The following is a 26,762-nucleotide window of genomic DNA, read 5'->3' as shown; positions in this document are numbered from 1 at the left end:
AAACACACTAGGCATGCTTACAAGAGATCCAGGAGACAATAAGCAAATTGGGGCATGCAAGGAAAGAACTACACCCCACGCTTACTCCAGAAGGGTTTTTACTGCCACTACCAGCTGACTATAGGCAGACTGGAAGCCTGAAAACACCCTGAACAACTGAAACACTCAAGGGAATGTTCAGACCTGCCTTTCTGGGAATTTCCTGCAGAAGCCCAAGGGAAATCCCATCCCCCCACAAATCCCACAGCCTTTGAGTAGCACGTTTGCCAGAGCAGGGTGGGTAGTATAAAACTCAGCACAGTCCAGTATCGTAGTAAAAAGATAAAAAGTTTTGTTTATTAAAGTCAGATGCAAGGAACAGAGCATTACAGGCAAAAGAAACAGGAAAATGTACATCCATCCATACCTCCTTCCTGATTTAGATGTTAGGATCAGCCAGGAGGTTAAACCACTGAGTTGCAGAAAGGTCAGCTTTAGAATCTCAGGCCTCAAAGCATGGTGGTGAGGAGCTTCCTACCCCAGCCAGGAGCAGCAGGAACTCTGCTCTTTCTCAGGAGCACTCTCTCGGCTTCAGTCCTGGGCTGAACTCTAGGCCCCAACTCTTCACATATACAAGGGGGAGCCTGTTCTACTTCAAACAGATTCTTGTTTGACTGCCTCCCACCTCAGACACAGGAAAATACTAGTCACCAAGATTATGGCCTTGGTGTGACTTTCTCAGGACTCAGTCAGATGGCTTAGCCATTCTCCTATTCACCACAGGAAGAGTTAGAACAAAAGGAGAGAAGGCTCTCACACTATGCTCATTAATCTCAATTAAGTCTCTCAGGGTGACAAAGACATCAAGGGAGGGAAGGAAACACACCAGAAAGAAGAGAAAGAAGTGTACATGACAAAGATGGACTAATCAAGCTGATCTACTGCCTGACAAATGAAATGCTTGCAGACATACTCACTAAGCCACTACCAAGACCCTGCTTTGAAAAGCTGAGAGAGAAAAAGAATCTTGTGAACTGAGTCACGAGACATCGAGAGGGGGTGTTGGAAGTTAAGGACTTTGCGCTGTCTCGTCTCAGACAGTGGAGGACAGACTAGTGAGTCAGAGGGCTAGAGGGTCAAGATATTGGTCATCCCTTCTCTACTGCTCTGACACTATCCCTTTGATATGCAGATTGCTAATCTCAGGGACTAACTTCCTTCCTCTCTCTCTCTTCCCTACCTGCCCTTCTACCTTGCAACATGGCAAGCCTCTCCCTGCACCATATGTGCAGAGAAGATGCAGAATCCATCTGCACCCAGCTAGATAGACAGATTAGAGATCCTAACTCCTCACTTTCCTATCTAGAATGGAGTTCCTTAATAAACGCCTTATATATTGATTTGAAACTATGAATTGGCTCCAAGTTACTTTACTCTCAGCATACACGCATGCCTAACTAAATCTGCTGTGTTGTGCCTCTGTGCACTCTGCTATAATGAGAAAGGGATTCTCTCACCACAGAGAATTTCCAGACTGTCTTGCACTGGGATCTGTAAACCCAAATTGAAGTCTCTGAATAAGGTCTGAAGAAGGGGTAGGCAACCTTGGCTCTCCAGCTGTTGTTGAACTACAACTCCCATCATCCCCAGCCACAATAAACTGTGGCTAAGGACAGGGGCATAGCTAGGGGAGAAGGGGCCCATGTTCACCTCTTTCCCCGGTGCCCCTTTAGAGTGAAGGAGATAATGAAGGAAATAGGGATGGGTGGTGCTGGGGCCCCCGGGTTCTTTGAACCCATTCGCTCAATTACAGCTACACCCCTGGCTGAGGCTGATGGGAGTTGTAGTTCAACAACAGCTGGAGAGCCAAGGTTGCCTACCCTCGACAGGATGTTTTCCTTTTCTTCTGGTGGCGCAATGTGACCAAGAAACAAAAGCCAAGGGGTCAGAAACGAGTCTGATCTGGGTGCAGCTTTGCCCCCCCGACATTGTTCTGGCCTCAAGACACACTAAACTCACATCCAATCCACACTTCCATGTCGATTAATCTTCAGGTTCACTAACACAACTTGAACAGCAATTGATAAAGGCAGAGGATTAACTTCACTCTGGGATTTTTAAAAGACTTGTGAAAGTTTGAACCAAATAAACTGGAGTGTGTGACTGAGGCATGGAAAGAAAAGACAAGGCCAGGGAGTTTTTTCACACAGCAGGCTTTACCGCGAGTTTACTGCGAGGCTTTATTGCGAGTTCGATGTTGCCCAAATAACCGATGCAAAAAGGAGATTTTTTTTACCCTGGATATAAATCGGGCTACACTCCAACACGCAATGAAAAATCCGAATTGTGTGTGAAGTGCTCCCTGATAGCTCGCAGGGACTTCGGGGTAAATCTGGCCAATATCTGAACACACACCCTCCATTCCAGAGGAAATGTGAGCTAAAAGCCCTGTGTGGAAAATGCCCAGGCTGCAACTCAGGATGACACTGAGAACAAGTTGAAAGGCTTTTTACTTACTGGCCCAAACAGGGGGAGAGACAAATCCTTTCTAAGTGCTACCAATCAATTCACAGTAACAGATAGCAAAGCCTAACTAGTTGCTAACAGATCCCTATAGGGAACATAGGAAACTGCCATATAATGAGTCAGACCATTGGTCTATCTAGCTCAGTATTGTCTTCACAGACTGGCAGCGGCTTCTCCAAGGTTGCAGGCAGGAATCTCTCTCAGCCCTGTCTTGGAGATGCTGCCAGGGAGGGAACTTGGAACCTTCTGCTCTTCCCAGAGCGGCTCCATCCCCTGAGGGGAATATCTTGCAGTGCTCACACATCAAGGGAAGATAATGACCATTCTAAAAACAGGGATTAAGGGCACAATTTAAAAATGCCCAATTGGGGCAGAACAGAAATCAAGAGTGCTTGCAGGATGGTGGGGTGGAAGAAGAGGATGTGATGCACACCCCCTCCCCAGGATTTCAGAGGACAGCCAAGAGGTTAAATGTTGATGCTCTGACTACACTTGCAACTTACTTGCAAAACCTAGTTAACATCCTGCACAATGTTCCATGTGTGTTTTAATGAAACATATGTGCAGTTGTGCAACAGCAATCTCGTGCAGACAGATAGCATTGTGCAAATGGAGCTGCATGATGGACGGTCATTGGAAATAATGTCTGTCTATTGCACAATTGTTTTTACACAAGAGCACTCTTGTGCAACTGCACACACATCTTGTTAAGACACACACACACACACACACACACACGGAACAGTGAATGTCAGCCATCAATCAATCACACTGCTCAGATGGTGATCCTAAACCTCTTGGTTGCAGTAGAAAATAGTCTCTGTTGAAAAGCTCCTTCTCCGCCTACTATAAAAGAAGTGTTACGAAAAAGTTTTGGAAGTGGTTTACGTGGATGAATTAATTGACTACATTTCAGGAGACCTGTACCCAGGTTTGCTTTTAAAATGAATGCAGGTACATTCATGTACACAAAAACATGTAAATGTGTACAGATACCCCAACACATGTACAACATAATGTCTGAACAGGCTATACTTGTACCTGCAAGTTAATACAGGGGAAATTGTCAGTGTATATCTCCCACTGAATCTAATTTGAATATTAACATTAGAAATCTTAGATTTTTTTTAAAAAATCTCTCATAATCCAGCTCCTTTTACTAACTCTCACCTTTGTATACCTATGGATTGCTAATAAAAGGTGAACTATGGGGACAGTTTCTGTGCTTTCAGTGTAATGAGATTTCCTCCAGTCATTCACATAGAGGGCACCAGGGCACAGTAGCTTGCTGCAAGAACTCTTCCTGAGCCATTGACGCTTTAAGAGCTCTTCCAGATGCTGCTATATTCTAATATCAGTACAAATTACTCACAGAAAATTCTCAGAGGGGTGTACATGGTTATTTTTATCCTCACAACAACCCTGTGAGGTAGGTTAGGTCATTCATCGTATGTTGCGTAATATTCTTAGTGCCATCTACTGGCAATCTGTGAAACAGCAGCTTTTTTCATAATTTTATTCTTAACTTGGAAAAAGAGGGTTGTTTCATGGAGTGCCACTGATTGCCAGAAGATGGTGCTAAGAATATTACACAACATCCCTTCTGTGTAGCATAGATTTCCCATTTTATTTTCCATGGTAATTTGTGCTGAAGTTGGAATACACTGATGTCTGGAAGGGCCATAAACAATTTGCTGCTCCAGTTTTGTTTCCTTCCAATAGATTTCCATGGAGGGAGGGTAGCTTTTTTCCATTGCTGGATTGGGCATGACGTCAGCAATCATTTCCAACACAGCATAATTACTCACCCTCAGTGGAGGCTGCCTGCTGCATCTTTTTGTGAGTAACTGGTTGGGGCTTGCCTTCTTCCAGGCAAGAGTCACATCTAGTTAAGTGACTTCTGGCAAAATGCAGGAGGTGGATGAGGGCTGGTCAGTCCTAGACCCTCTAATAGTAATCAATTTCAGATATCAAAGTGAAATCTTCCTCCAAATTTTAATTCAGAAAAAAATGAGCTTCAGCTATCAGAATTTGGAGAAGCCTTTTGCTTCTCTCTTGCATGGATTCTCTGATGTCTGCTGACGTGGGCTCTCTGTGTGAAGCTTTTCCTACAGACTGAGCATTTATATGGCTTCTCTCCAGTATGTATTGAATGGTGTGCAATAAGGCTCAGTTTATGTTTGAAACTTTTCCCACAATCTGAGCATTTGTAAAGTTTCTGATCAGAGTGGATTACTTTGTGGGTTATCAGACTTGTTTTCTGAGTAAAGCTTTTCCCACAATCGGAACATTTATAGGGCTTCTCCCCCGTGTGGATTCTCTGGTGTCGATTAACACTTGATTTTGTGGCAAAAATTTTCCCACACACAGGACACGGGCTTCTTGTCTTTCCTCTGTACACTCTTTCGGGGGCCTTAATTTTGCAGGAGCTGCTACCCAGACCTATAACAAATTTGTTCTTCCACTCCTCAGTCTGGTTTTCCATCTGCCTTTCTGTTCCATCTTGATTGTTGCAGATTTTTCCTTCCATCTCGCCCTCTGACTTATGTGAGAGCATCCCCTGTGGTTCCTTACTACACTCATTCACCAGCAAATTGACTCCTGAAACAGAAAGGAAATCTTGCCAAAGTGAAAGGGAATCTCTCAAATAAGGGAAAAGAAAGCAGCAGCTGGATTAAAAGGGAAGGATCAACCATGTTTAGAAAAACCTTTAGTGTTCAGACACACTATCTATAGATAAGAACCTAAGAAGGGCTCTACTGGATCAGGGCCACAGACTATCTAAGAGCATCTTTCCCCCCCACAGTAGCTCACCAGATGCCTCGGAGAAGCCCAGAGGTGTAGCTATAATTGAGCAGATTGGTTCAAAGAACCTAGGCCCCCAGCTCCTAAGAGCCCCCCAGCTCCACCCTTTATTTTTTTCATTATCTCCTTCACTCCAAGGGGCCACCGGAGAGAGGGGCAAACATGAGCCCCCTATCCCCTAGCTACGCCCTTGGAGAAGCCTACAAGCAAGAGGTGAATGCAACAACAACAACAAATATTTATATACCGCTTTTCAACAAAAGTTTCCAAAGCGGTTTACATCGAGACATAATAAATAAATAAGATGGATCCCTGTCTCCAAAGGGCTCACAACCTATTAAAAAACACATAAGATAGACACCAGCAACAGTCACGGGAGGTACTGTGCTGTGGGTGGATAGGGCCAGTTATTCTCCCCCTGCTAAATAAAGAGAATCACCACGTTAAAAAGGTGCCTCTCTGCCCAGTTAGCAGGGGCATGCCCTCTCTCCTGCTATTGCTGCCCCTCGGATTCAGAGGCTTTCTGCCTCCTATAACTACTTTTACTGATATTTACATACCACTTTTCAACAAGACTTATCAAAACAGTTTACATCGACAAAGCAATAAGATGTTACCCTATCCCAAAAGCACTCACCATCTATAATGAAATACAAGGTAGACACCAACAACAGCCACTGGAGCAATGCAGTGCTGGGGTTGGACAAGAACAGTTACTCTCCTCCTGCTAAATGTAAGAGTCACCCATTTAAAAGGTGCCTCTTTGCTTGGTTAGCAGGGGCTGAATTTGGGGGTAGTCTATAGCCATCAAAACAAGCAGCCATTAAAAGATCTGTCCTCCATACATTTGTCTATCCCCCTTTTAAAGTCATCTGATCTAGAACTCAATACCCATACGTGATTATGAATTACATTCTTTTTAATTAATTATATTCCAAATTAGAGGTCCCCAGGTGTTGCTGGACTACAGCTCCATTCATCCCCAGCTATAAAGGCCTTTGGGGCTGGGGCTGATGGGAGTTGTAGTCCAACAACATCTGGGGAAAGTTGGAGACCTGATCTAGTTTACAGAGATATAGGAATCCCTTACCATACAAGATGGTGTCTCCATTGCTCTCCTGCTTGATCTCTCTGCAAGGATGCCTCTCCCCTGTGTCCAGTGGCATCTGGTCAGCTGTGGTGAAACTCACAGGTGACTCCTTGGATGTTCTTGGCAGCTAAAAGGGCAAGTGGGGACATTAGATCAGGGCTGCACAACTTCAGCCCTTCTGCGGATGGAATTTTTTGGGGTTTTTTTTTTTTTACATTTTATATCCTGCTCTTCCTCCAAGGAGCCCAGAGCAGTGTACTACATACTTACGTTTCCCCTCACAACAACCCTGTGAAGTAGGTTAGGCTGAGAGAGAAGTGACTGGCCCAGAGTCACCCAGCAAGTCTCATGGCTGAATGGGGATTTGAACTCGGGTCTCCCCGGTCCTAGTCCAGCACTCTAACCACTACACCATACTGGCTTCTGCTGTTGTTGGTCTACAACTTCCATCATCCCCGACTATTGGCCACGATGGCTGGGGATAATGGGAGTGCAGCGGGAAAATGACTTGACTAGCAAGCCAGAGGTTGCCAGTTTGAGTCCCCGCAGATATGTTTCCCAGAATATGGGAAACACCTATATCGGGCAGCAGCGACATAGGAAGATGCTGAAAGGCATAATCTCATACTGCGTGGGAGATGGCAATGGTAAACCCCTCCTGTATTCTACCAAAGACAACCACAGTGCCAGGAGTCGACACTGATTGGGCGGCACACTTTAGCTTTAGTTCAACAACAGCAGGAGGGCCAAAGTTGTGCAGTTCCGCATTAAAGGTGTTGCTGAAGACAGAGTCGGAACAGTCTTCCAGCCCAGAGTACTTTACTCTGACTGGCTCTCCGAGGCCTAAAGAAGAGGTTCCCCACCACTTCTGCCCTCGATCCTCTAAAAAGGAGTTGGAACTGGGTTCCCTTCTGCCTGCAAAGCTCATAATCCAAGAGTGAACCAGGGTGGCCCCATTTATAGCAGTGCCTGCCTTGCCCCACGACTCTGCTCCAAACTGACCTTTGCAGGCTTTGAACATGACATGGGCGGCGGCGGGGGGGGGGGGCAAGAGCCTCCCTTTTTTCTCCTCATGCTTCTTGCAAGCTTTGCAAGGAGTGTGAGGAAAGGCACCTCCTTCCAAAGCTTGCCAGGGTCAGATCGGTCCCAAAGAGCTGCTACAACGGCAGTGGTTGGGAGCCTCTTGCCGCCTTTCTGGCACCCCAATAATCTGCCGCCCGAGGCAACTGCTGCCCCTGGCCTCATGTAAGGGCTGCCTCCTGGACTGAGCTATGGGCTTACCCTACTGAAGAGAGAGTGAGAATCGAAAGCAAGCCTAACAATGACGAAAGGGCCATTTGTAAAACCACGCCAGGTTTTTTGATTAGGGGATATTTAAAAGTAATAAATACATATAGGCTAAATAACAAAGTGGCACATTTTGTCCAACGGCATCACCACCAACACTGGCCTCTTCAGAATTCTACAGGATTGATTAAGAACACTTAATTTTATACACTGTATTTTAACAAATGAACAGAAATTCAAAAAACAGTTCATATACGAATAAATAAAATCAAATAAAATTTACTTATTCCGTACATTTGTATACCGCCTTATTTAAAAAAAGTGCCTGGGCAGGCTAAAATGAGAACCTGACTCCCTGCCCCAAGAGGCTCACCATCTAAAAAGAAACACAGGGGAGACACCAATAATATCTACTGGAATGAGGTTATGCTGGCTTGAATAGAGTTGGGCTGGAACCCTACAGCTCCCATCATTCATGGCTACTCACATCATTGTAGCTCAGGATGATAGGAATTGGAGTCCAACAATAGCTGGTGAGCTGCATCCCTGGAATTAAGGTAAAGTTGTACCATCGAGTCAACTCCTGGCGACCACAGAGCCCTGTGGTTGTCTTTGGTAGAATACAGGAGGGGTTTATCATTGCCATCTCCTGCACAGTATGAGATGATGCCTTTCAGCACCTTCCTATATCGCTGCTGCCCAATACAGGAGTTTCCCATAGTCTGGGAAACATACCAGCAGGGATTCGAACCGGTAACCTCTTGCTCCCTAGGCAAGTTACTTCCCCGCTGCACAATTAGGTGGCTATCCCTGGAATAGGATTTATTTATTTACTACATTTACTACAAATTACAACATTGGGATTGTCTTAATGAAAGGCAGTATATAAATTTAACAATAAATAAATAAATTTAACAATAAAATATTCTGGTCTATGACTGAAATAAAGTTTCTATTCTATTCTAACAATAAATTAAAATAAATACATTTACATCCCGCTCTTTCTCCAAGGAGTCCAGAGCAGTGTATATAGTTATGTTTATCTTCACAAGAACCCTGTGAGGTAGGCTGGGCTGAGAGAGAAGAGACTGGCCCAAAGTCTCCCAGTGAGATTTGCGGCTGAAAGGGGATTTGAACTCAGGTCTCCCTGGTCCTAGTCCGGCATTCTAAGCACCAGAGTTCTCACCTGCGTTTCCTCTCTCTCAGCCTCTCTGCGCCTGAGCAGGAAATCTTCAGCCATGGCCACTGCATGGCTGCAGGTCTCTGGCTGACTTTCCCTCACCCAGCTCTGGATCTCCAAGGGCAGAATGCTGAGGAACTGCTCCAGGATCACCAGCTCCAGCATCTGCCCCTTGGTGCGCCCTTCCGGCTTCAGCCACCTGTGGCAAAGTTCCTGGAGGCGGCTGCAAGCTGCTCTCGGCCCCCCGGCCTCCGCATAAGAGAAATTCCGAAAATGCTGGCGCAGAACTTCATTGGTGATGGCCCCATCTCTTGGAATCTCCTCCTTCACTTTTAGGCAACCCTCTTGGCCTGCAGGTTTTGGGGTCCTAGAGGATGTTTGCCATCCCTCTCCGAAGGTTGGCTGGAGCCTCACCACCCCCTTTCTACCAGGCCCCTGACGGATGTCAGACACAATAAGAGAAGCCTGTGTGTATCCCCGCACAGAGTGAGGGGTCTCCATTGCCTTCAGGAATTCTTGCAATTGGGTTTCCCAGTGCTGCAGCTGCCTCTCCTCTGGTTCCAGTTTAGTCTGCTGTGGTGTCACCAGAGATAGACTCTTTATCTTGGTCCCAGCCTGGACAGCAGGGGGATCATTTCCAGATTTTTCTGATGACTCAACAGGTGTGTGCCCTGCTGGGAGCTCCTCTTCCATCTTCATCTTTGGATGGTGATTCTTGACTACCAATTTCAGTGGCTGGGCAACAAAGCAAAAAATGAGACACAACCAAAGGGCAAAGTCATAAAACCAAAGAGCTGGAAAGGACCTTGGGGATCTTCTAGTCCAGGAAGGAAACTGACAGACCTCTGTATACATGTACAACATAGGCCAGGTTCAGACGTAACACTAAACCATGGGTCCAATGGACCCGCGGTTCCATACCCCCTCCCCCCACCCATGTTCAGACATTGGGGAGAGGGGGCTCTCTGAAGTCAGTGAGACTACAGAGAGCAGGGGGAGCTGGTTGTGCGGGCTTCCTTCTTTCCTGAAGGACAGCCTGCAAAGCCAATAGCAGCCAGAGTGAGGGAGCTTCCTCCCTTAACTCTGGTTTGGGACTAGGCAAACATTGGTGTCAGCATTCGGATGTAACACTGACCCCACCAAACCAGAGGCTGGGTCAAGGAACTTAGAGAGAACAGAAAATAACAAATGGAATTTGGGGAGGGAAACCGTGGCTGCATTTTTTCCTTTTACTGCCGTTTGCTCCGTTCGGTTAGCAAAACCAGAAGGAACCTCCAGTTTCATGTTATGTCTGAACCCGGCCATAATGTCTGAATAGGAGTTGTGTCTTCCAGTACATCCCACATGTATCTGGTTGGATGGGACTGTGAAACTTTGGCAAGCAGATGTTGGACTACAACACCCATCATTTATTTATTTGTTTGTTTGTCAAATGTATACACCACCCCAAACTTTCGTCTCTGGGCAGTTAACAATAACATAAAACAAGTTAAAACATACGCAAAGATCATCCCTGATTATTGGCCACTGTGACTGAGAATGATGGGATTTGCAATCCAAACAGGGGGGAGGCAGATTTGTGCAGCCCTGTACTAGCCAGACCTTCCATTTAAGCCTGAAAAGCATTTCTTATGCTCTTTCTTAAAAAGATAGTTGGCAACCTCTAACCGCAGGGCAATTCTGATCACTCATCTCTACAACCTTCATCCTCCACATTGTTCTCGGACATGACCTTATGGTCAGCTGATCTACAAACAGGAAAGGTAAAACAGAAGCAGAACCATAATGCAGGAATCACGAAAGCTGGTGCTTTTCATACTTTTGGGGGGTTTTCAATAACAAAGAGAGAGTACTTCCTAATCTGAGCTGAGGAGACAACTGCATGAACCGGAAACCCCAATTTCCAACCCTGCACCCAGAGGAACATATGAAACTGCTTTATAGCTAATCAGAATGTTGATTCACCAAGCTCAGCATTGTCTACAATGACTGGCAGCAGCGCTCCAGGGTTTCAGGCAGGAGTCCTTCCCAGCCCTACCTGGAGATGCCAGGGAATGAACCTGGTTGGGACCTTCTGCATGCAAAGCCACTCCTGGAAATAGGTACACAGGAAGCTGCCATCTGCTGAGTCAGAACTTGGTCCCTCTAGCTCAGTATTATCTACACTGCCTGGCAGTGTTTCTCCAGGATCTCAGACAGGGGCCTTTCCCACCCCTCTCTAGAGATGCTGTCAAGGACCTCTCTGCTCAGAACAGATGCTCTACCACTGAACTATGGCCTCATCCCCTTTTGACACCCCAAAATTTATTCTCTCTTCTGCTTTTGCTATCTCAATTCCTAAGGATGGGGTTATAGCTCAGTAGAAGGTCTGCTTTGCACGCACCAGGTCTCAGGTTCAATCCCTGCTGCATTCCCAGGTAGGACTGGGAAAGACTCCTGCCTGAGATCTTGGAGAGCCAGTGCCAGGTGCCAGGCAGTGTAGATGTTACTGAGCTAGATGGACTCGGTAAAGGTAACGTCCCTATTTTCCATTGTTCCTCTGTACCATCTCAACCCTCCAACCTCTTAAAAACAAACCCCCTTTAACTCACTGCTCTCAAACAGATGCCAACAAAGCTCCCAATGCTAAGAAATTCAAAATCCAGCTTCTGGGGAAGGGGAGGAGCAGGAGCCTGGATGTAATGGGGTTAATAGGGAAGAACCAGCCTAGGGCAAACACCCCCCCTCCCCCTTTAAGTCCTCCACATTCTCCTGCCTCTCTAGGAATCAATTAGATGCTAGTTTAACCCTCGGCTGCCCAGCAAGTAGGTAGATCTCTTATGAAGATCACTGTCTTGTATGTATTCTTGACTCTGCTTGTTCTGTGCCGTTAGTAGCAGCCGCACACTAGACTGTCTGTCTGTCTTGTCTGTCTCTCTTTCTCTCAACAGCCTCACATTAGGCACATTCAGCAGGGAAGCTTTTTTCTGGCATGGAGATCAAGCAACGGGGGGGGGGTTGGGGGAAGGACTATAAATAAAATCAGGCCTGCTGAACTTAGGGCCCCCCCATCTGTTTTTAGACTACAACTCCCATAATCCCCGACACAGTGGCCAATAGCAAGGGATTATGGGAGTTGTAGGCCAACATCTTCTGGAGGACCGAAGTTGAGCAGACCTGCTATAAATCCATTGCGCCCAGCATTCTGTTTCCAAATGCCTCAGGGAAGCCCATAAGTAGGGTATAAATCTGGTGCTCAGGGGTAGACTGCCCCTGAACCTTGAGGCTCTATTAGTGATTCCAGGAACTGCACATGTACAAACTTATCTCTGCTTGCTTCTAACTCTCCTCCTCTTTATTGCCCTCGCTCCAATTGACATTTAGACTGTAAATACCTTGGGAGCAGGGACCTGCCTACTATTTACTTATGAAACCCTATAAAGTGTGGTGCATGTAGCATGGTGTAGTGGACAGAGTGGTGAACAGGAACTGGGGAGAGCCGGGTTCAAATCCCCATTCAGCCATGAAACTCACTGGGTGATTCTGGGCCAGTCACAACTCCCTCAGCCTAACCTAACTTACAGGGTTGCTGTGAGGATAAACAAAACCATATACACTGCTCTGGGCTCCTTGGAGGAAGAGAGGGATATATATGTAAAATTAAAATAAAATAAAGAACAATAAACAATAGCTAATAAAACACAGAATTCAAGAGGCCTTATTCTCTCCTTGCCCACAAATGGACACATGATGGTTCAAACAATTATAGGCCAGTAGTTAAACTGAAGGACTCACTACAATATGATACACTGAGAGTCACTTCTCTCTCAGCCTAACCTACTTCACAGGGTTGTTGTGAGGAGAAACTTAAGTATGTAGTACACCGCTCTGGGCTCCTTGGAGGAAGAGCGGGATATAAAATGTAATTAAATAAATAAATACATGAATAAATAAATAATATTGTGAGCATGAAAACTGTGCAAATGAAGCCACATGACAGAAAACATTATTTTCAATTGACTTAATCTTGTATAACATTTGGACAGTTTGCATGCATACAATATTACTGGACTGACGTACCCTTGTGCACTTCATTTCCATAATAATAATACATGAATAAGGACCACTCCGCTTCTAACAGCAGTCAGCCAGATACCTCCCTAGGAAGCTGGCAAGCAGGGTAACAGCTCTTCTCTTCCTTGCACCCTCACAGCACCTGCCTCTCAGATATACTGCCTATGGATATGGAGGTTCCTATTTGGCAATCCTTACCAAGAGCCATAATTCTGTTGAGTCCCCTGTTAGCCAATGCTCACCCAATGCTCCCCGCTGTTACCCAAAGCTCCTTCAGATCTGTTATGGGGAGGGGACCCAATGTTACCCAATTTCTAAAGACACCCCCTATTTCTAAAGACACCCCCACCCCCAATTTGTTTCACAATATGAAGCCATTAAAAGAACTAGGATTGCTTTCAAGAGTCACCTGGAGATGGATGACAATTCCCGGAAACTCCAGTCCAGACCAATCCTGGAGGGCTGGCAGCCTTACTCCCTAAATCAACTGCCAATCAGACTCCTAGGATTACCTTCCACCCTCCCAGAACTCTGGGGAGGAGCTCTTTGTGACTGACAGGAGCATGCCAAAGAAGTTAGACTCTGTCATGAGGATATCCCAACTTTGGGCCCCCAGATGTTGGACTACAGCTCCCATCATCCCCAGCCTTTGGCAGTTTTTTTAGTGTTTCTTTTAGAGTTTTTTTAGGGCAATGGGTATATGGGGGGTGGTATATTGGGATATATTTAGCTATTTCTTGTTAGGTCCTGTAGAGGTTGTTGTAGATTCTTTCAATCTCGTTGTTGTGTACAGGACAATGACAATAAAGACTATCGTATCGTATCTTATCGGATGATGGGAGTTTTAGTTGAACAACATCTGGGGCCTCAAGGTTGGGAACCTCTGTGCTGGAAGAACCTAGGCTGCAAACCTAGAATCAACAAATTCAAAGTGGAAGAAAAGAAACCAAAGGAAACACCAGCATTACATATTATGCTGGTTGCTGACCGAAATAAAGAGATTTGATTTGATTACACATTCACCTAGAGTTCTTTTGGGGACAGATTTAGCTGAGGAAATTTGTTAATCTGTAGGGGATTAATGAACCACTTATACTGAACCAATTACAACTTTTTGTGTTTAGGGATTCAGTTCTGGCTAAAGTGGACCATGAGATTTTATAATTATAGAAGCAAAGGATTTGAGAGTCGAAGGGGTCTGTAGAGGTCTTCTAGTCCAACCCCCTGCTCCGTGCAGGAATCAAGCCCCTGCTAACTTGGCAAAGAGGCACCTTTTAATGTGATGATTCTCTTTATTTAGCAGGGGGAGAGTAACTGGCCCTCTCCACCCCAGCACAGTACCTCCAATGACTGTTGCTGGTGTCTATCTTAGGAACATAAGAAACTGCCATATACTGAGTCAGACCATTGGTCTATCTAGCTCAGTATTGTCTTCACAGACTGGCAGCGGCTTCTCCAAGGTTGCAGGCAGGAATCTCTCTCAGCCCTATCTTGGAGAAGCCAGGGAGGGAACTTGAAACCTTCTGCTCTTCCCAGTGTGGCTTCATCCCGAGGGGAATATCTTGCAGTGCTCACACATCAAGTCTCCCATTCAGATGCAACCAGGGCAGAACCTGCTTAGCTATGGGGACAAGTCATGCTTGCTACCACAAGACCAGCTCTCCTCTCCTCTTGTGTTTCTTTTTAGATTGTGAGCCCTTTGGGGACAGGGATCCATCTTATTTATTTATTATTTCTCTGTGTAAACCGCCCTGAGCCATTTTTGGAAGGGCGGTATAGAAATAAAATAAATGAAATAATATAATAATAATAATAATACAGCATCCCTGACAGATGGTCATCCAGCCGCTATCTGAAAACATCCAGCAAAGGAGAACCCACCACCGCATGAGGCAGACTGTTCCAGTGTGGAATAGCCCTTGCAGCAAGTCCTGCTGAACACAGTAGGACGTAACGTCTGAGAATAACGTCTGAGAAAAAAGGCATCAGATGGTGCTGCTAATAAACACGAAGCAGCATGGAGAATAAGCTGGAGCTCTTTTGCCTCCCAGAGTAGTGAGAGGGAGAGGGAAAAAAGAGAACAGAGAAAGAATTTTTAGTTGTTTTTAGGCTCAGGAATCACAGTTGTTGTTCTGTTGTTTATGTTTACTGATTTCATTTCTGTTCTGCTTTGCTACAGAAAATGTGGCCTTCGTGGTGACATACAAGCATGTGTATTATGAACACTAGAAATCATTATAGGTAGATCGGAAGCTGCCGTAAACTGAGTCAGTCCCTTGGTTGATGTAATTCAGTATTGTCAGCAAGTACTGGTAGCAGTGCTCCAGGATTTCAAGCAGGGGCACTGACAGCTCCAGACCAGCTGAGCACATGCCCGGGATAAATTCTTTAGTACCTTGCTCCTCTCCGCTGCGTGAAGTTAATGGATATTTATTTATTCATCTTCATGCTTTTAGTGCTCTCCTAAGGCCAATGGGTGACAAAGAGAGAATCACTGCATCATCAGCGTAAAGAAGTATAGAAACCCCCATCATCCCCAGCCACAATAAATTGTAGTCAGGGATGATGGGAGTTGTAGTTTAAAACACCCGGAGTACCACTGGTTGGGAACCCCCGTAGCAGACGATCGGTGGAACTTGTACAGGCTACATTTCCAGCTCCTTTAATAAAATATTATCTTATAGTGGAAGGTCTGTAGCTCAGTGGTAGAGTTCCTGCTTTGCACGCCGAAGGTTCCTCCATCGAATCCTTGAGAACTCCAGTGAGATGAGAAAGATCCCTGTATGAAACCATTGCTAGACACTTAAAAGATCTAGGGGGCCTACAAGGCCTGGCTCAGGCTCATTTTCATAATTAAACTTTTTTATGCTCTCTAAAGCAATGCAACACCCTCTTCCCATTTTGGAAGCCATGGGAAAGTGCTTTGGGTGGATGATGGGGGGTTTAGGGGGTGATAGGGGTTGTAGTTCAGCAACATCTGGCATACCACTGGTGGGAACCCTTGATCTACTAGTTCATAGGACACTGCCTTATACTGAGACAAACCCTTTGTCCAGTGGCTGCAGCAGGGGATAATGGGAACTGTAGTCCAACATCTGGGGACCCAAGTTTAAGAATCCCTGTTATCTACTGATTGTCTAGAACTGGGTTCTGTAGTCTCTGATTGTGCTACGTCAGGAAGCCTCAAGCCACACAGCTCTATAATTTGTTTGAAGCATTGTGGGAGTGTGATTAGTGACTCTGGATCAGTCTTCAGCTGGTGGAGGCCTACCTTGAAGGAATGGTGTGCTCCTAATGGGATCGGAGCAAGGTAGACCCAGGGAAATAAAAGCCCTATTCACAAGTCATCTTCAACACTCGTACAATGAGTGTAGAGTGTCCACAGGTGCAGTTCTGTACACGGGTACAGTTATCCACACGTTATACTGAACACAGGTACAATATCACACTTTTCATCTGTATCTCGCATTTGAGTGGCCTATACCCACATTCACTTTTAAAATGAATGCAGGTACAGTCATTCACACAAAGAACTTGTATGAGTCTGCACAGATCTTTGTAAACTTATACAACATAATGTCTGGATAGGGTTGTAATAGCCTCCGAATCCGTCATCCCTCCAAAAAGGGAATCCTTTTCAAAAGCCCATTTTTAATTCACAAAACACTGGCTTTTCAGCTATCAGAGATTTGTGAAACACAGAGCTTTGACTTCTCTCTCGTGTGCTTTCTCATAATATGCCTGCTGACATGTGCCCTCTGGCTGAAGTTCTCCCTGCAGATGGGACATTGATACGGCTTCTCTCCCGTGTGCATCCGCTGGTGCACCATAAGACTTGAAGCCTGCCTGAAGCTTTTCCCACAGTCAGAACATTTGTGTGGTTTCTCTTCTGTGTGGATTGCCTTGTGGGTGAGCAGGCTCGATTTCTGGTTGAAGCTTTTCCCACAATCTGAGCATTTGTATGGCTTCTCTCCTGTGTGGATCCTCTGGTGTCTCTTGAGGGTGGCTTGCGTGGCAAAGCTCTTTCCGCACACAGGACACACGGGCACCCCTTGTGGCTCCCGATCTCCGTGCTCGTTCGCCAGCCTGTGTCTGATGACATCAGCCCTTTGGCTGAAGCTCTTCCCACAAGCTGAGCATTTATACAGCCTCTCGCCTGTGTGAAATTTCTGGTGCCCAAGGAGGCTCGAGTGCTGTCGGAAGCTTTTCCCGCACTCGGTGCATTTGTAGGATTTCTCTGCTGTGTGAATGATCTCGTGGGCAATCAGGTTTGTTTTCCGATTGAAAGTCTTCCCACAGGCTGCACACGTATAGGGTCTCTCGCCTGTGTGAATAATCTGATGTCTATTAAGGTGCGATTTTCGAGAAAAGCCTTTTCCGCAAACAGGACAGGTATGCCTAATTGTCCCATTTGGTAATTTTTGCGGGAGGGACATTTTGCAGAAGTTACCAGATGGATCACCAAAGGATATCACTGTCCTCTTCTGGACCACATTCCCCACCTGCCTTTCTGGTTCATCTCCATTGCCACAGCCTTCTTCTTCCTTCTCGTGTTTTAATTTTTCCGAAGGCACCCTCTGCAGTTCCTTATCCTGCTCACTTGTCAACATCTCACCTCCTAGAAGAGAAGAGGGAATCTTGCAAGAGTATTTATTTATTTTTTATATTTCTAAACTGCCTACTACTGAAGTCTCTAGATCGGAGGCCCGGTCTACCCGGCTTCCTCCCGGCGGGTAGACCGGGCCTCCGGCAAAAGCTCTAGTGGATAAAGAGCTCTAGCGCGCGTGCGCACGCGCCCAAGGCCCCAGTTGGGCTGGAGGCTTCGATAAGAGAGGAGCTCTGTTCGCGAGCTCTCTAAATTCTTCTAACTTGGTGAGCACTCGTGGGGGGTTGGCGGGTGGCGGGTGGGGGGGCGGCAGGGCGGCAGTAGCCCTTCCTTGTAGGCAGTAGCCTTTTTTCCCTCTAATTTGCTCGCGGGGGTGGGGGCGGCGGAAGCGGCGGCGGCTGGGGCGGCTGGTTTCCAGCGCCCCAATTTTACAGTAGATTACGGCCACTGGCGGGGGCAAAGAGGCGCGGGAGGGGTAAACAAGCCCTCCCCGCCCTAAAAGATAGGCTCTCCTTTGGTGCTGGTCCGGACTGCTCCGGACCATGCACATCACTAAATGTAAGTGCTATTGCTATTGCTAAGTGCTAAAATAACTAAACCAGTAAAAGGGAATCTCTCAATTAAAAGACAACTAAGAAAATATGTCGGCAATGCAATGCACATATTGACACTTCAGTTCTCTTCACAAGACACTTTATTGTGCAAAAAAGGGTTTTTTGTAGAAGGTAGATATAAATCAATTTAAAACATTTCAGTGTACATGCCATCATCAGTTTCCAGTCAAGCACAGAAAATACCTCTTCTGTTCCCCAATTTGGGAATTTAAGCTGGGGGATTTAACAGCTGAGGAACAGAAAAGGTCTTTCTCTGTGCTTGATTGGAAACTGATGATGGCATGTTTTTAATTGATTTATATCAATTTTCTACAGAAAACACTTTTTGTGCAATAAAAGGTCTTTTGTGAAGAGAACTCAACTAAGAAGAGACAAATAAGAACAGCGTGCTAAGGAGAGTCCACCCTGGTTTGCATTTGAATGGGAGACTACATGTGAGCACTGTAAGGTATTCCCCTTAGGGGATGGGGCCACTCTGGGAAGAGCACCTGCAGGCTTGCATGCAGAAGTTCCAAGTTCCCTCCCTCGCTTCTCCAAGATAGGGCTGAGAGAGATTCCTGCCTGCAACCTTGGAGAAGCCGCTGCCAGTCTGTGTTGAAAATACTGAGCTAGATGGACCAATGGTCTAACTCAGTATATGGCAGCTTCCTATGTTCCATCCTCAGTACAAGGTTTCTCCAGTGGTTAATGCTGGTATCTACCTTCTGTTTCTTTTTAGACTATTAGCCCTTGGGGACAGAGAACCATCTTCTTTTATCTTGTCTATATAAACTGCTTTGAGAAGTATTTGTTGAAAAGTGGGATAAAAGTAGTTGTAGGAGGAGTAGATATTTTCACTGATCTACATCACTTTGCATTTAATATACTACTTTGCAGTATATTGTGCACAAAGTGATGTACAACACCGAAAAAAATCAACTCCTCCTACAACTACTTTTATACCACTTTTGCAATAAATGATGAGGAGCATCCAGACTAGTGCTGTGCCAGGACAAAGCTCCTTCCTGCCTACCTTTTTAAAATCCCCCCTCCCCCCTGCAGCCTCACATGAGGCATCTCAGGTTATCGCTGAGGGTCCCTTGATCTTAGGAATGCTTTTTCAAGCATTTCTGGAGCTTGCAGCAACAACAAGAGAGAGGGGATATAGCTTCCACAAGCACCGCTTTAGATGCTAGCCAATAATAATAACAATATTTGAGGGTCATCACCAGGACCCATAAATTGTGGCAATGGCACCTAAAAGGATGAGGCAGATTCCCATGACAAAGCTCATAAAGGGAGCCTCCAGGTTCTGAAGCTGTCTACCTTGGATTATCAGATGATGGAGACAAACAGCAGAGACAGGAAACTGTCTTCATACCCTGCCTAGGAGCCTTCTGGAGGCATCTGGTAGCCATGAATTAAATCATAATGTTTATTTTATTTTATTTTATTTATTTATTCATCAAACCTATATACTTCCCAAACTTTCATCTCTGGGCGGTTAACATAAAACAATTAAAACACATAAAAGTTAAAACAAATCAACTGTTTAAAATCAACCATAAAATTAAAACAGTTTTTAAAAAACTGAAAACGCTTGGGCGAAAAGATGGGCAAGTTTGGGGAAAAGATGGGAAATGTTGAGCAAGGTAAAAACTTTGGTCTTATCCAGGAGTGTGATTCTTGTGACCTGAGATTGGATACAGATGCTGAGGGGGAAGTGAGGGAAGCAACACAAACGGGGATGGTACAGGCACAGCATGAACTGAAGGTGTTTGCCAGGAAGGTCCAGTCAACAGGGTCACAGGAAACCCTTACCTAGAAAGCTGGCGTCTCTGTTGCGCTCCTGCTCGATCTCTCTGCAAGGATGCTTCTGTCCAGGGTCCAGGGAAGTCTGTTCTTCTTCAGAGAAACTCACAGATAACTCCACAAACCTTCCCAGCACCTGAAACAGAACAAGAGGGTCCCATAAGGAAGGAGCTGTTTTATATACAGAGTCAGATTAATTGTCCTCCAAGGCAGGAATTATTTATTGGCAGATGTTTTCATCCCACCTTCCCACTCAGGTAGTGCCCAAGGCCGCTTACAGTGAGAATCAAAGTACCAGTTAAGAAGAAGAACAACACAAAATCAGGCTGCCTTGGCTGTCTGATCCTCCTCCTGGCTCCCAGCTGGCCTCCTGCATCTCACCATGGCAGTGTCAGCGAACACGGGCTGGATGGCAAAACATCCCTCCTGCTCCTCTGCTCTTCTGGCTGCCACAGGGCAGGAATTGTCTCATCTGATTGGCTCAATAATGTCGAGGGCAGAGGAAGGTCCTTGTGAACTGAAAGCCTCCTGAGATCCTTAACACTGAGGAAGTGGGAGACTGAACCTGGCTGTTTCTTGGCATAAACTTCCTGTTATGACCAGAGGCGTAACTAGGGAAAACGGCACCTGGGGCAAGCACTGAAATGGCGCCCCCCCGCGCCCCCCACCCCCCAACATACTACATTATACTTAGGTTTTTCCTCGCAAGCGCCCACCGCCGCCGCCAAGCCAGGCCACTGACTGGCCACCAGGCGCCAGCAAAGCAATGGGGGGGGGCGCGGGCGGCGCGGAAGGGACCGCTCGTGGGGGAGGGGGCGCCAACGTGCTCCCTTGACTGCTGCAGCGCTGCTGCACTGAGCAGGAAACATTTGTATTAACAAAAAATTAAAAAAAAATTAAAAGAATTTTTTTTGTCATGGCGGCACCCCCCACGTGACCAGAAAAGATGGCGCCCGGGGCACGTGCCCCCCCTGCCCCCCCTATAGTTACGCCTCTGGTTATGACACTGAGCCACTGAGGGAATGAAAGATGCAAGGAGAGGCCTAGCAATGAGGCCACATTCTGTCCCATTTCATCATCAACTCTGGTTCCCCCAAAGTGACAGAGGAATAAGATGTTCTCACCTGTCTCTTCTCCCTCTCAGCCTTTCCATGCCGGAGCAGGAACTCCTCAGCCAGGGCCACCGCATGGCCGCAGGTCTCTGGCTGGCCTTCCCTCACCCAGCTCTGGATCTCCAAGGGCAGAATGCTCAGGAACTGCTCCAGGATCACCAACTCCAGGATCTGCCCTTTGGTGCGCCTTTCTGGCTTCAGCCAGCTGTGGCAAAGTCCCTGGAGGCGGCTGCAAGCTGCTCTCGGCCCTCCTGCCTCTTGGTAGCAGAAAGTCCTAAAACGTCGGCGCAGGACTTCAGTGCTGATGGTCTCATCTCTCAGAACCTCCTCCTTCACTTTTTGGCAGCTTCCTTGGACTCCAGTTGGGTCTCCCTCTCTGAAGGCTGGCTGGAGCCTTGCTGTCTCCTTTTGACTCTGGCAGACATCAGAGGGAACCAGAGACATCTCGGCCTCTGAGGGGGGCTCTGTGTTTTCTGACCCGGAGGGAGGAGACTCGACCTTCTTCAGGAACTCCTGCAACTGGGCTTCCCAGCACTGCAGCTGCCTCTCCTCTGGCTCCAGTTTAACCCCCTGTGAGGTCACCTGATGCAGGCCTTCTTCCTTAGATCCAGTCTGGACAACATGGAGACCGTTTCCAGATTCTTCTGACGACCTGTCAGATGTGGGGCCTTCTGGAATCTCCTCTTTCATTTTCATCCTCGGGTGGTGAACCGCTGCCAAACGTAGTGGCTGGGCAGCAAAGAAAGAACTGAGAATTAACATAATTCTGTTAAATTTTTATCAGAATAATTTACATTATTAATTAATAATTATTAATAATGTCTCCAACCAACCATGGTTGGGCAAGGTGATTGAGAGGGTGTGGGAGCTCAGCTTCAGGCTGACTTGGAGGAAACAGATTATCTGGATCCATTTCAAACTGGCTTTCGGGCAGGCTATTGGATTGAGATGGGCTTGGTCAGCCTGTTGGATGATCTCCAATTAGGAACTGACAGGAGGAGTGTGGCTCTGCTGATCCTTTTGGCTCTCTTAGTGGCTTTCAATACCATCCACCATAGTATCCTTCTAGGGCGCTTGAAGGGGCTGGGAGTGGGAGCCAAGGCTCTGCAGTGGTTCCGCTCCTACCTTGACACTTGGTGACACTTGGAGACTTGCTCTTCAAAACAAGAGCTCTGCTATGGAGTCCCACAAGGCTCCATACTGTCTCCAATGATTTTTAGCATCTACATGAAACTGCTGGGAGAAATCATCCGGGATTTGATGCCGGGTGTTATCAGTATGCTGGTGACACCCAAATCTATTTCTCTATGTCAGCTTCATCAGGAAATGGCCTAACGTCCCTAAATGCCTGCCTGGAGGTGGTAATGGGCTGGATGAGGGAGAAAAATTGAGGCTGAATCCAAGCAAGATGGAAGTACTCATTGTGGGAGGTCAAGTCTTAGGAAGTGGTTTACATCTGCCAGTTCTGGACGGGGTTGCTCTCCTCCAGAAAGAGCAGGTATGTAGATTGGGAGTACTTCTGGACCCAAATCTCTCCCTGATTTCTCAGATTGAGGCAGTGGCCAGGAGTGCTTTTATTAGCTTTGGCTGATTTGCCAGCTATGTCCATTTCTGCAGATAAAACTACCTTAAAACAGTGGTGCATATGCTGAAAACATCCAGACTTGACTACTGCAATGTGATCGACATTGGGCTGCCTTTGAATGTAGTTTGGAAACTGCAGCTAGTACAAAATGCAGCAGCCAGGTTGGTCTTTGGGGTTGCCCAAAGAGATCATATAACACCCATTTTAAAAGAACCACACTGGCTGCCAATAAGTTTCCAGGCGAAATAAAAAGTGCTGGTTATTACCTATAAAGCCCTAAATGGCTTGAGTCCAAGGTATTTAAGAGAGCACCTTCTTCTTCATCAACCCCACTGCCTGTTAAGATCATTTGGGGAGGTCCAGTTGAGGTTGCCACTGGCTTGGTTGGTGGCGACTTGAGATCTGGTTTTTTCTAGAGTTGCCCTGGGACTCTGGAATGCCCTTCCTAACGAAATTAAGTTTCCCCTTCTCTGAATGTTTTTAAGAACGACCTAAAAAGATACTTGTTTAGTCAGGCTTTTAATTTAGAATTTTAAAGCTTCGGTTTTAGAGTTTTTATTGTATTTTAAATTGTTTTGTGTAAATGTTTTAATTGGGTTTTATATTGTGAACCACCCAGGGACATTTTTGTATGGGGCAGTATAGAAATGTACTAAATAAACAAATAAATAAAAAATAAGTGGAAACCGATTCACACTGAGGCAAAACCTCCTAATTCTACCCATACACTCAGGGGATGTTATAAATCGATGGTGTGGCCATCTTTGGAATGTTGAATGCCGTTCTGGTTGCCAAATCTCAAAGAGGATACCATAGGACTGAAATAAGTGCAGAGAAAAGAAACAACCAAAACCATGAAGGGGGTGGAGCACTTTCCCTCTAAGGAAAAACTAATAGGCTTTGGGCTTTTTCGTTTAGAAAATAAAGACAACTAAGTGGGGAAGGCATGACTGAATGATCTGAAGAGAGAGAAAGAGGAAAGATTGTTCTAGTTAACAATAGAACTCATGATCATTGCAATGGACAGCCAGTAGGTGGCTTGAAAGCACCTCTCCATGCAAAGCAGAATTCATGTATGGGATTTCATGCCACAAGGTCATATGAAGCTGCCTTCTACTGGATCAAACCATCAGTCCATCTATCTCAGTATTATCTACTGGCAGCTCCTCTCCTGGGTTTGAGATCGGAGTCATTCCAGCCCTACTTGGAGATGCTGCCAGCAGGGTTTTCTGCATGGAAAGCAGGGGATCTACCATCACCAAGTTACAACCCTTACCCGATAACGTGGTGATAGCCACTTCCTTAGGTGGCGTTCTAAGGGGATCACACCCCTTTCCAGGCGCATCTGGGTGACCCATGCTAGAAATATGATGCTCATCTAGATGGGTCTTGGGTCTGATCCAGCAGGGCTCTTCTCGGGTTCTTAAACAAAACTCAACTGTCCATAACTCCAGAGCAAATCACATTGCCCATCTCTGCAACCTTCACCCCACTCATTTTCCTCAAACATCCCCTTGTCTACAGATCTAAAACAGCAAAGGAAAATCGGAAGCAAAACCGTACTGCAGGCATCACAGAGCTGGGGGTGTGCGGGGGGGGGGAGAAAGAAAGAAAGAAAGAAAGAAAGAAAGAAAGAAAGCTAGCTCATACACACTTCTGTTGTCTCTTTCTGCCCTGTCCCTGATCCAAGTGGGCAGAGGAAGAAACAGCTGCATGACCTGGGAATTCCAGTTTCCAACCCTGCAGTGTCTCCCTGCCCCATATATCTCTTCCCTTTCCTCTCCCCACTGCCCTAGACCCCCATCCCCCACCACCCTATTATTCGCATATGCTGCTCCTCATCCCTCATCCCACCCCATCCCAGCATTCACTCACTGATTTCACATGGATATTAGTAGAAATCCCAGTGCTGAGAAATTCAAACTCCAGCTTACGGGGGAAGGGGAGGAGCTGGCAAGGAGTGTGGGTAAGAAGCAAAGACCCTCTCAGTAACAGAAACAGACCCCTCCCGAGTCCTCACCCCTTCAGACCGCTCTAGGTATCCAGCCACTTTCCCAAGGCGCTCTAGGAATCAGTGCGTTGCTAGCTTAACCTTTTGATGGCCAGCAGAGAATGATGCTCGGAACATTTTGACTTTTCCTGCCAAACCTTTGTGGCTGACGTCAATTTGTCATCAACATCAATCAATCAATCAATCAATCATCATCACCACCATGCATTTATTTGTAGTAGCTTTAGTCTTCTGTCTTTCGCATCAGCCTCAAATCGTAGACACTAATGAGGGAAAGATTTTGTGGGGGGCAGGCTGGGGCGGGACAGGAGAGAAAGCAAGGAAATAAGAAACCCTCTGTTGGATCTGAGCAAGAGTTCCTGCTTCCGACAGTGGACAGTCAGATGCTTTCAGAAAGCCCACACGAAGGCAATAGCCCCCCCCTTGCTTCTTTCCACCTTGTGTTCAGTGATACCCTGGGAAGTTCCATTGAGCTGCCCTGCGTTATCCGTATACCACATTTGTGAACCCTACATATGCTATATGTATGATATATAATACCACACTTGTGAGCCCTTTGGGGACATGGGACCATTTCCTTGTATCTCCTGTCATGTAAATCACTCTGATAACTTTTTTGTTGAAAATGTGTGTGTGTGTGTGTGTGTGTGTGTATATATATATATATATATATATATATATATATATATATATATATATATATAAAAACAATAACAATAATATATTTTTTAAAAAATTAAATGCCACCAAGCTTGACTCTATCGGGTCCTGGCAGACCTGCCACCTTCCTCTTCATTTATATCAGGACCAGTCCAGACCCAGGAGCCATTTTTGGAAGGGCGGTATATAAACCAAATAAATAAATAAATTTAAAACAATATAAAGCTATAAAACAGTTACACAATAACAATATTTAACTAGAATATAAAAATACAAATCGAATTAAAAGCTTAAAAAACATGCACAATATAACATAACATACAAATACAATATAACAGTAAAATACAGAGCAGCAGAAACAAAAACAGCACTCATATAAAAGCCTGGGTAAAAAGCCAAGATTTTACTTGCTTTCTAAAAACTGATGGAGACTGAGGAGCGGATGCCAAAGGAGAGCATTCCAAAGTCCGGGGACAGTAAAGGATGCCAAAGGAGAGCATTCCAAAGTCCGGGGACAGTAAAGGATGCCAAAGGAGAGCATTCCAAAGTCCGGGGACAGTAAAGGATGCCAAAGGAGAGCATTCCAAAGTCCGGGGACAGTAACTGAGTGTGCCTTCCCTCTGAGCCTCCCTCATTGTGTGTGTTTTTAAAAATCTAACGTTTTTTGGCCGGCAAAGCAGAGCCTTCTTCAATGACCTCGTCAAGTGGGCAGAAACCCTTGGGTGCAGGAGGTCCCTCAGGTATCCAGCGCCATATTGCTGAGGAAGGCCCATTTTTCTTGGAAGCAAGTTTGCAAACCACTGCTTCCACTCAGCTCCAGTCCACATCACCCTCCCAATCCAGAGAGTATGCTTGAAGGGCTGACCAAACGTACCAATGAAGCTGGTTAAACCAAGTCAGACCACACATGCCCCAGTCTTGTCCACAGGGCATTGCTAGATACTTATCCAAGGCCCAAGCTCACAGACCCCCTTTTGATAATTATCTGGCAGCAACTTCAGGCCTTCTCCCCTTCTCCGTCATCACTCCTGGGTTAATTTATTTATTTACTTATGTTGCTATAATTTACATCTATATATTTAATCCCCGTAGACGTGCCTCAGCCTCTGTGGGGATGCGTCCCGGCAACCCAGCTGATTGGCTGGGCAGCGGAGCGGAGGGACGCACCTGATTGGCTGAGGTGCGTCTGTGGTGGAGGACAGAGGCGGTGGTGGGCCTGGCCCGGCCGGGGAGGCCGGCGGTGGCGGGCCCAGCCCAAACACGGAGGCCGGCGGCAGCCCGGCCGGAGACTGGGGCGGTGGGGGGGGGAGAGAGGTAGCCGGCCCCCAAAAATGCGCAGATGCTCTGTGCGGGGGTCGGCTTGTTTATATATAATTTACATTTTAATTAATTAATTGTTGTTGTTGTTGTTATTAAAAAATTTATACCGCCCTTCCAAAAGGCTTAGGGCGGTTTACATTAAA

The 26,762-nt window shown here is 46.2% G+C and overlaps 2 protein-coding genes across 10 annotated transcripts; both read right to left on the bottom strand.

The window, feature by feature from the left end:
* Positions 1-308: 308 nt before the first annotated feature.
* LOC128342637 (zinc finger and SCAN domain-containing protein 12-like) lies at positions 309-26,482 on the bottom strand. 9 transcript variants are annotated; one of them, XM_053290233.1, is made up of 6 exons: positions 23,905-24,353; positions 21,056-21,772; positions 19,941-20,067; positions 17,423-17,538; positions 6,401-6,527; positions 309-5,106 (listed from the first exon to the last, which is right to left on the bottom strand). In XM_053290233.1, the coding sequence occupies exons 1-6, from the start codon at positions 24,004-24,006 to the stop codon at positions 4,523-4,525; spliced, it is 1,773 nt and encodes a 590-aa protein (XP_053146208.1). In that variant the 5' UTR covers positions 24,007-24,353; the 3' UTR covers positions 309-4,522. The 9 variants fall into 9 exon arrangements, with proteins under 9 accessions (XP_053146208.1, XP_053146214.1, XP_053146210.1 ...); XM_053290239.1 differs by lacking the exons at positions 309-5,106; positions 6,401-6,527; positions 23,905-24,353 and adding an exon at positions 26,174-26,482 and having other exon boundaries at positions 16,364-17,538; XM_053290235.1 differs by lacking the exons at positions 309-5,106; positions 6,401-6,527; positions 23,905-24,353 and adding an exon at positions 24,649-24,767 and having other exon boundaries at positions 16,364-17,538.
* On the bottom strand, positions 8,729-13,748 carry LOC128342699 (zinc finger and SCAN domain-containing protein 9-like). The gene is made up of 2 exons (XM_053290443.1): positions 11,459-13,748; positions 8,729-9,602 (listed from the first exon to the last, which is right to left on the bottom strand). Exon 2 carries the CDS (start codon positions 9,564-9,566, stop codon positions 8,841-8,843), a length of 726 nt encoding a protein of 241 aa, XP_053146418.1. The 5' UTR covers positions 9,567-9,602; positions 11,459-13,748; the 3' UTR covers positions 8,729-8,840.
* Positions 26,483-26,762: the final 280 nt, after the last annotated feature.

The sequence above is a fragment of the Hemicordylus capensis genome, chromosome 2, assembly GCF_027244095.1.
Source record: "Hemicordylus capensis ecotype Gifberg chromosome 2, rHemCap1.1.pri, whole genome shotgun sequence".
In the NCBI taxonomy this organism is placed as follows: Eukaryota; Metazoa; Chordata; class Lepidosauria; order Squamata; family Cordylidae; genus Hemicordylus; species Hemicordylus capensis.
This window is presented reverse-complemented; position numbering and strand designations above follow the sequence as displayed.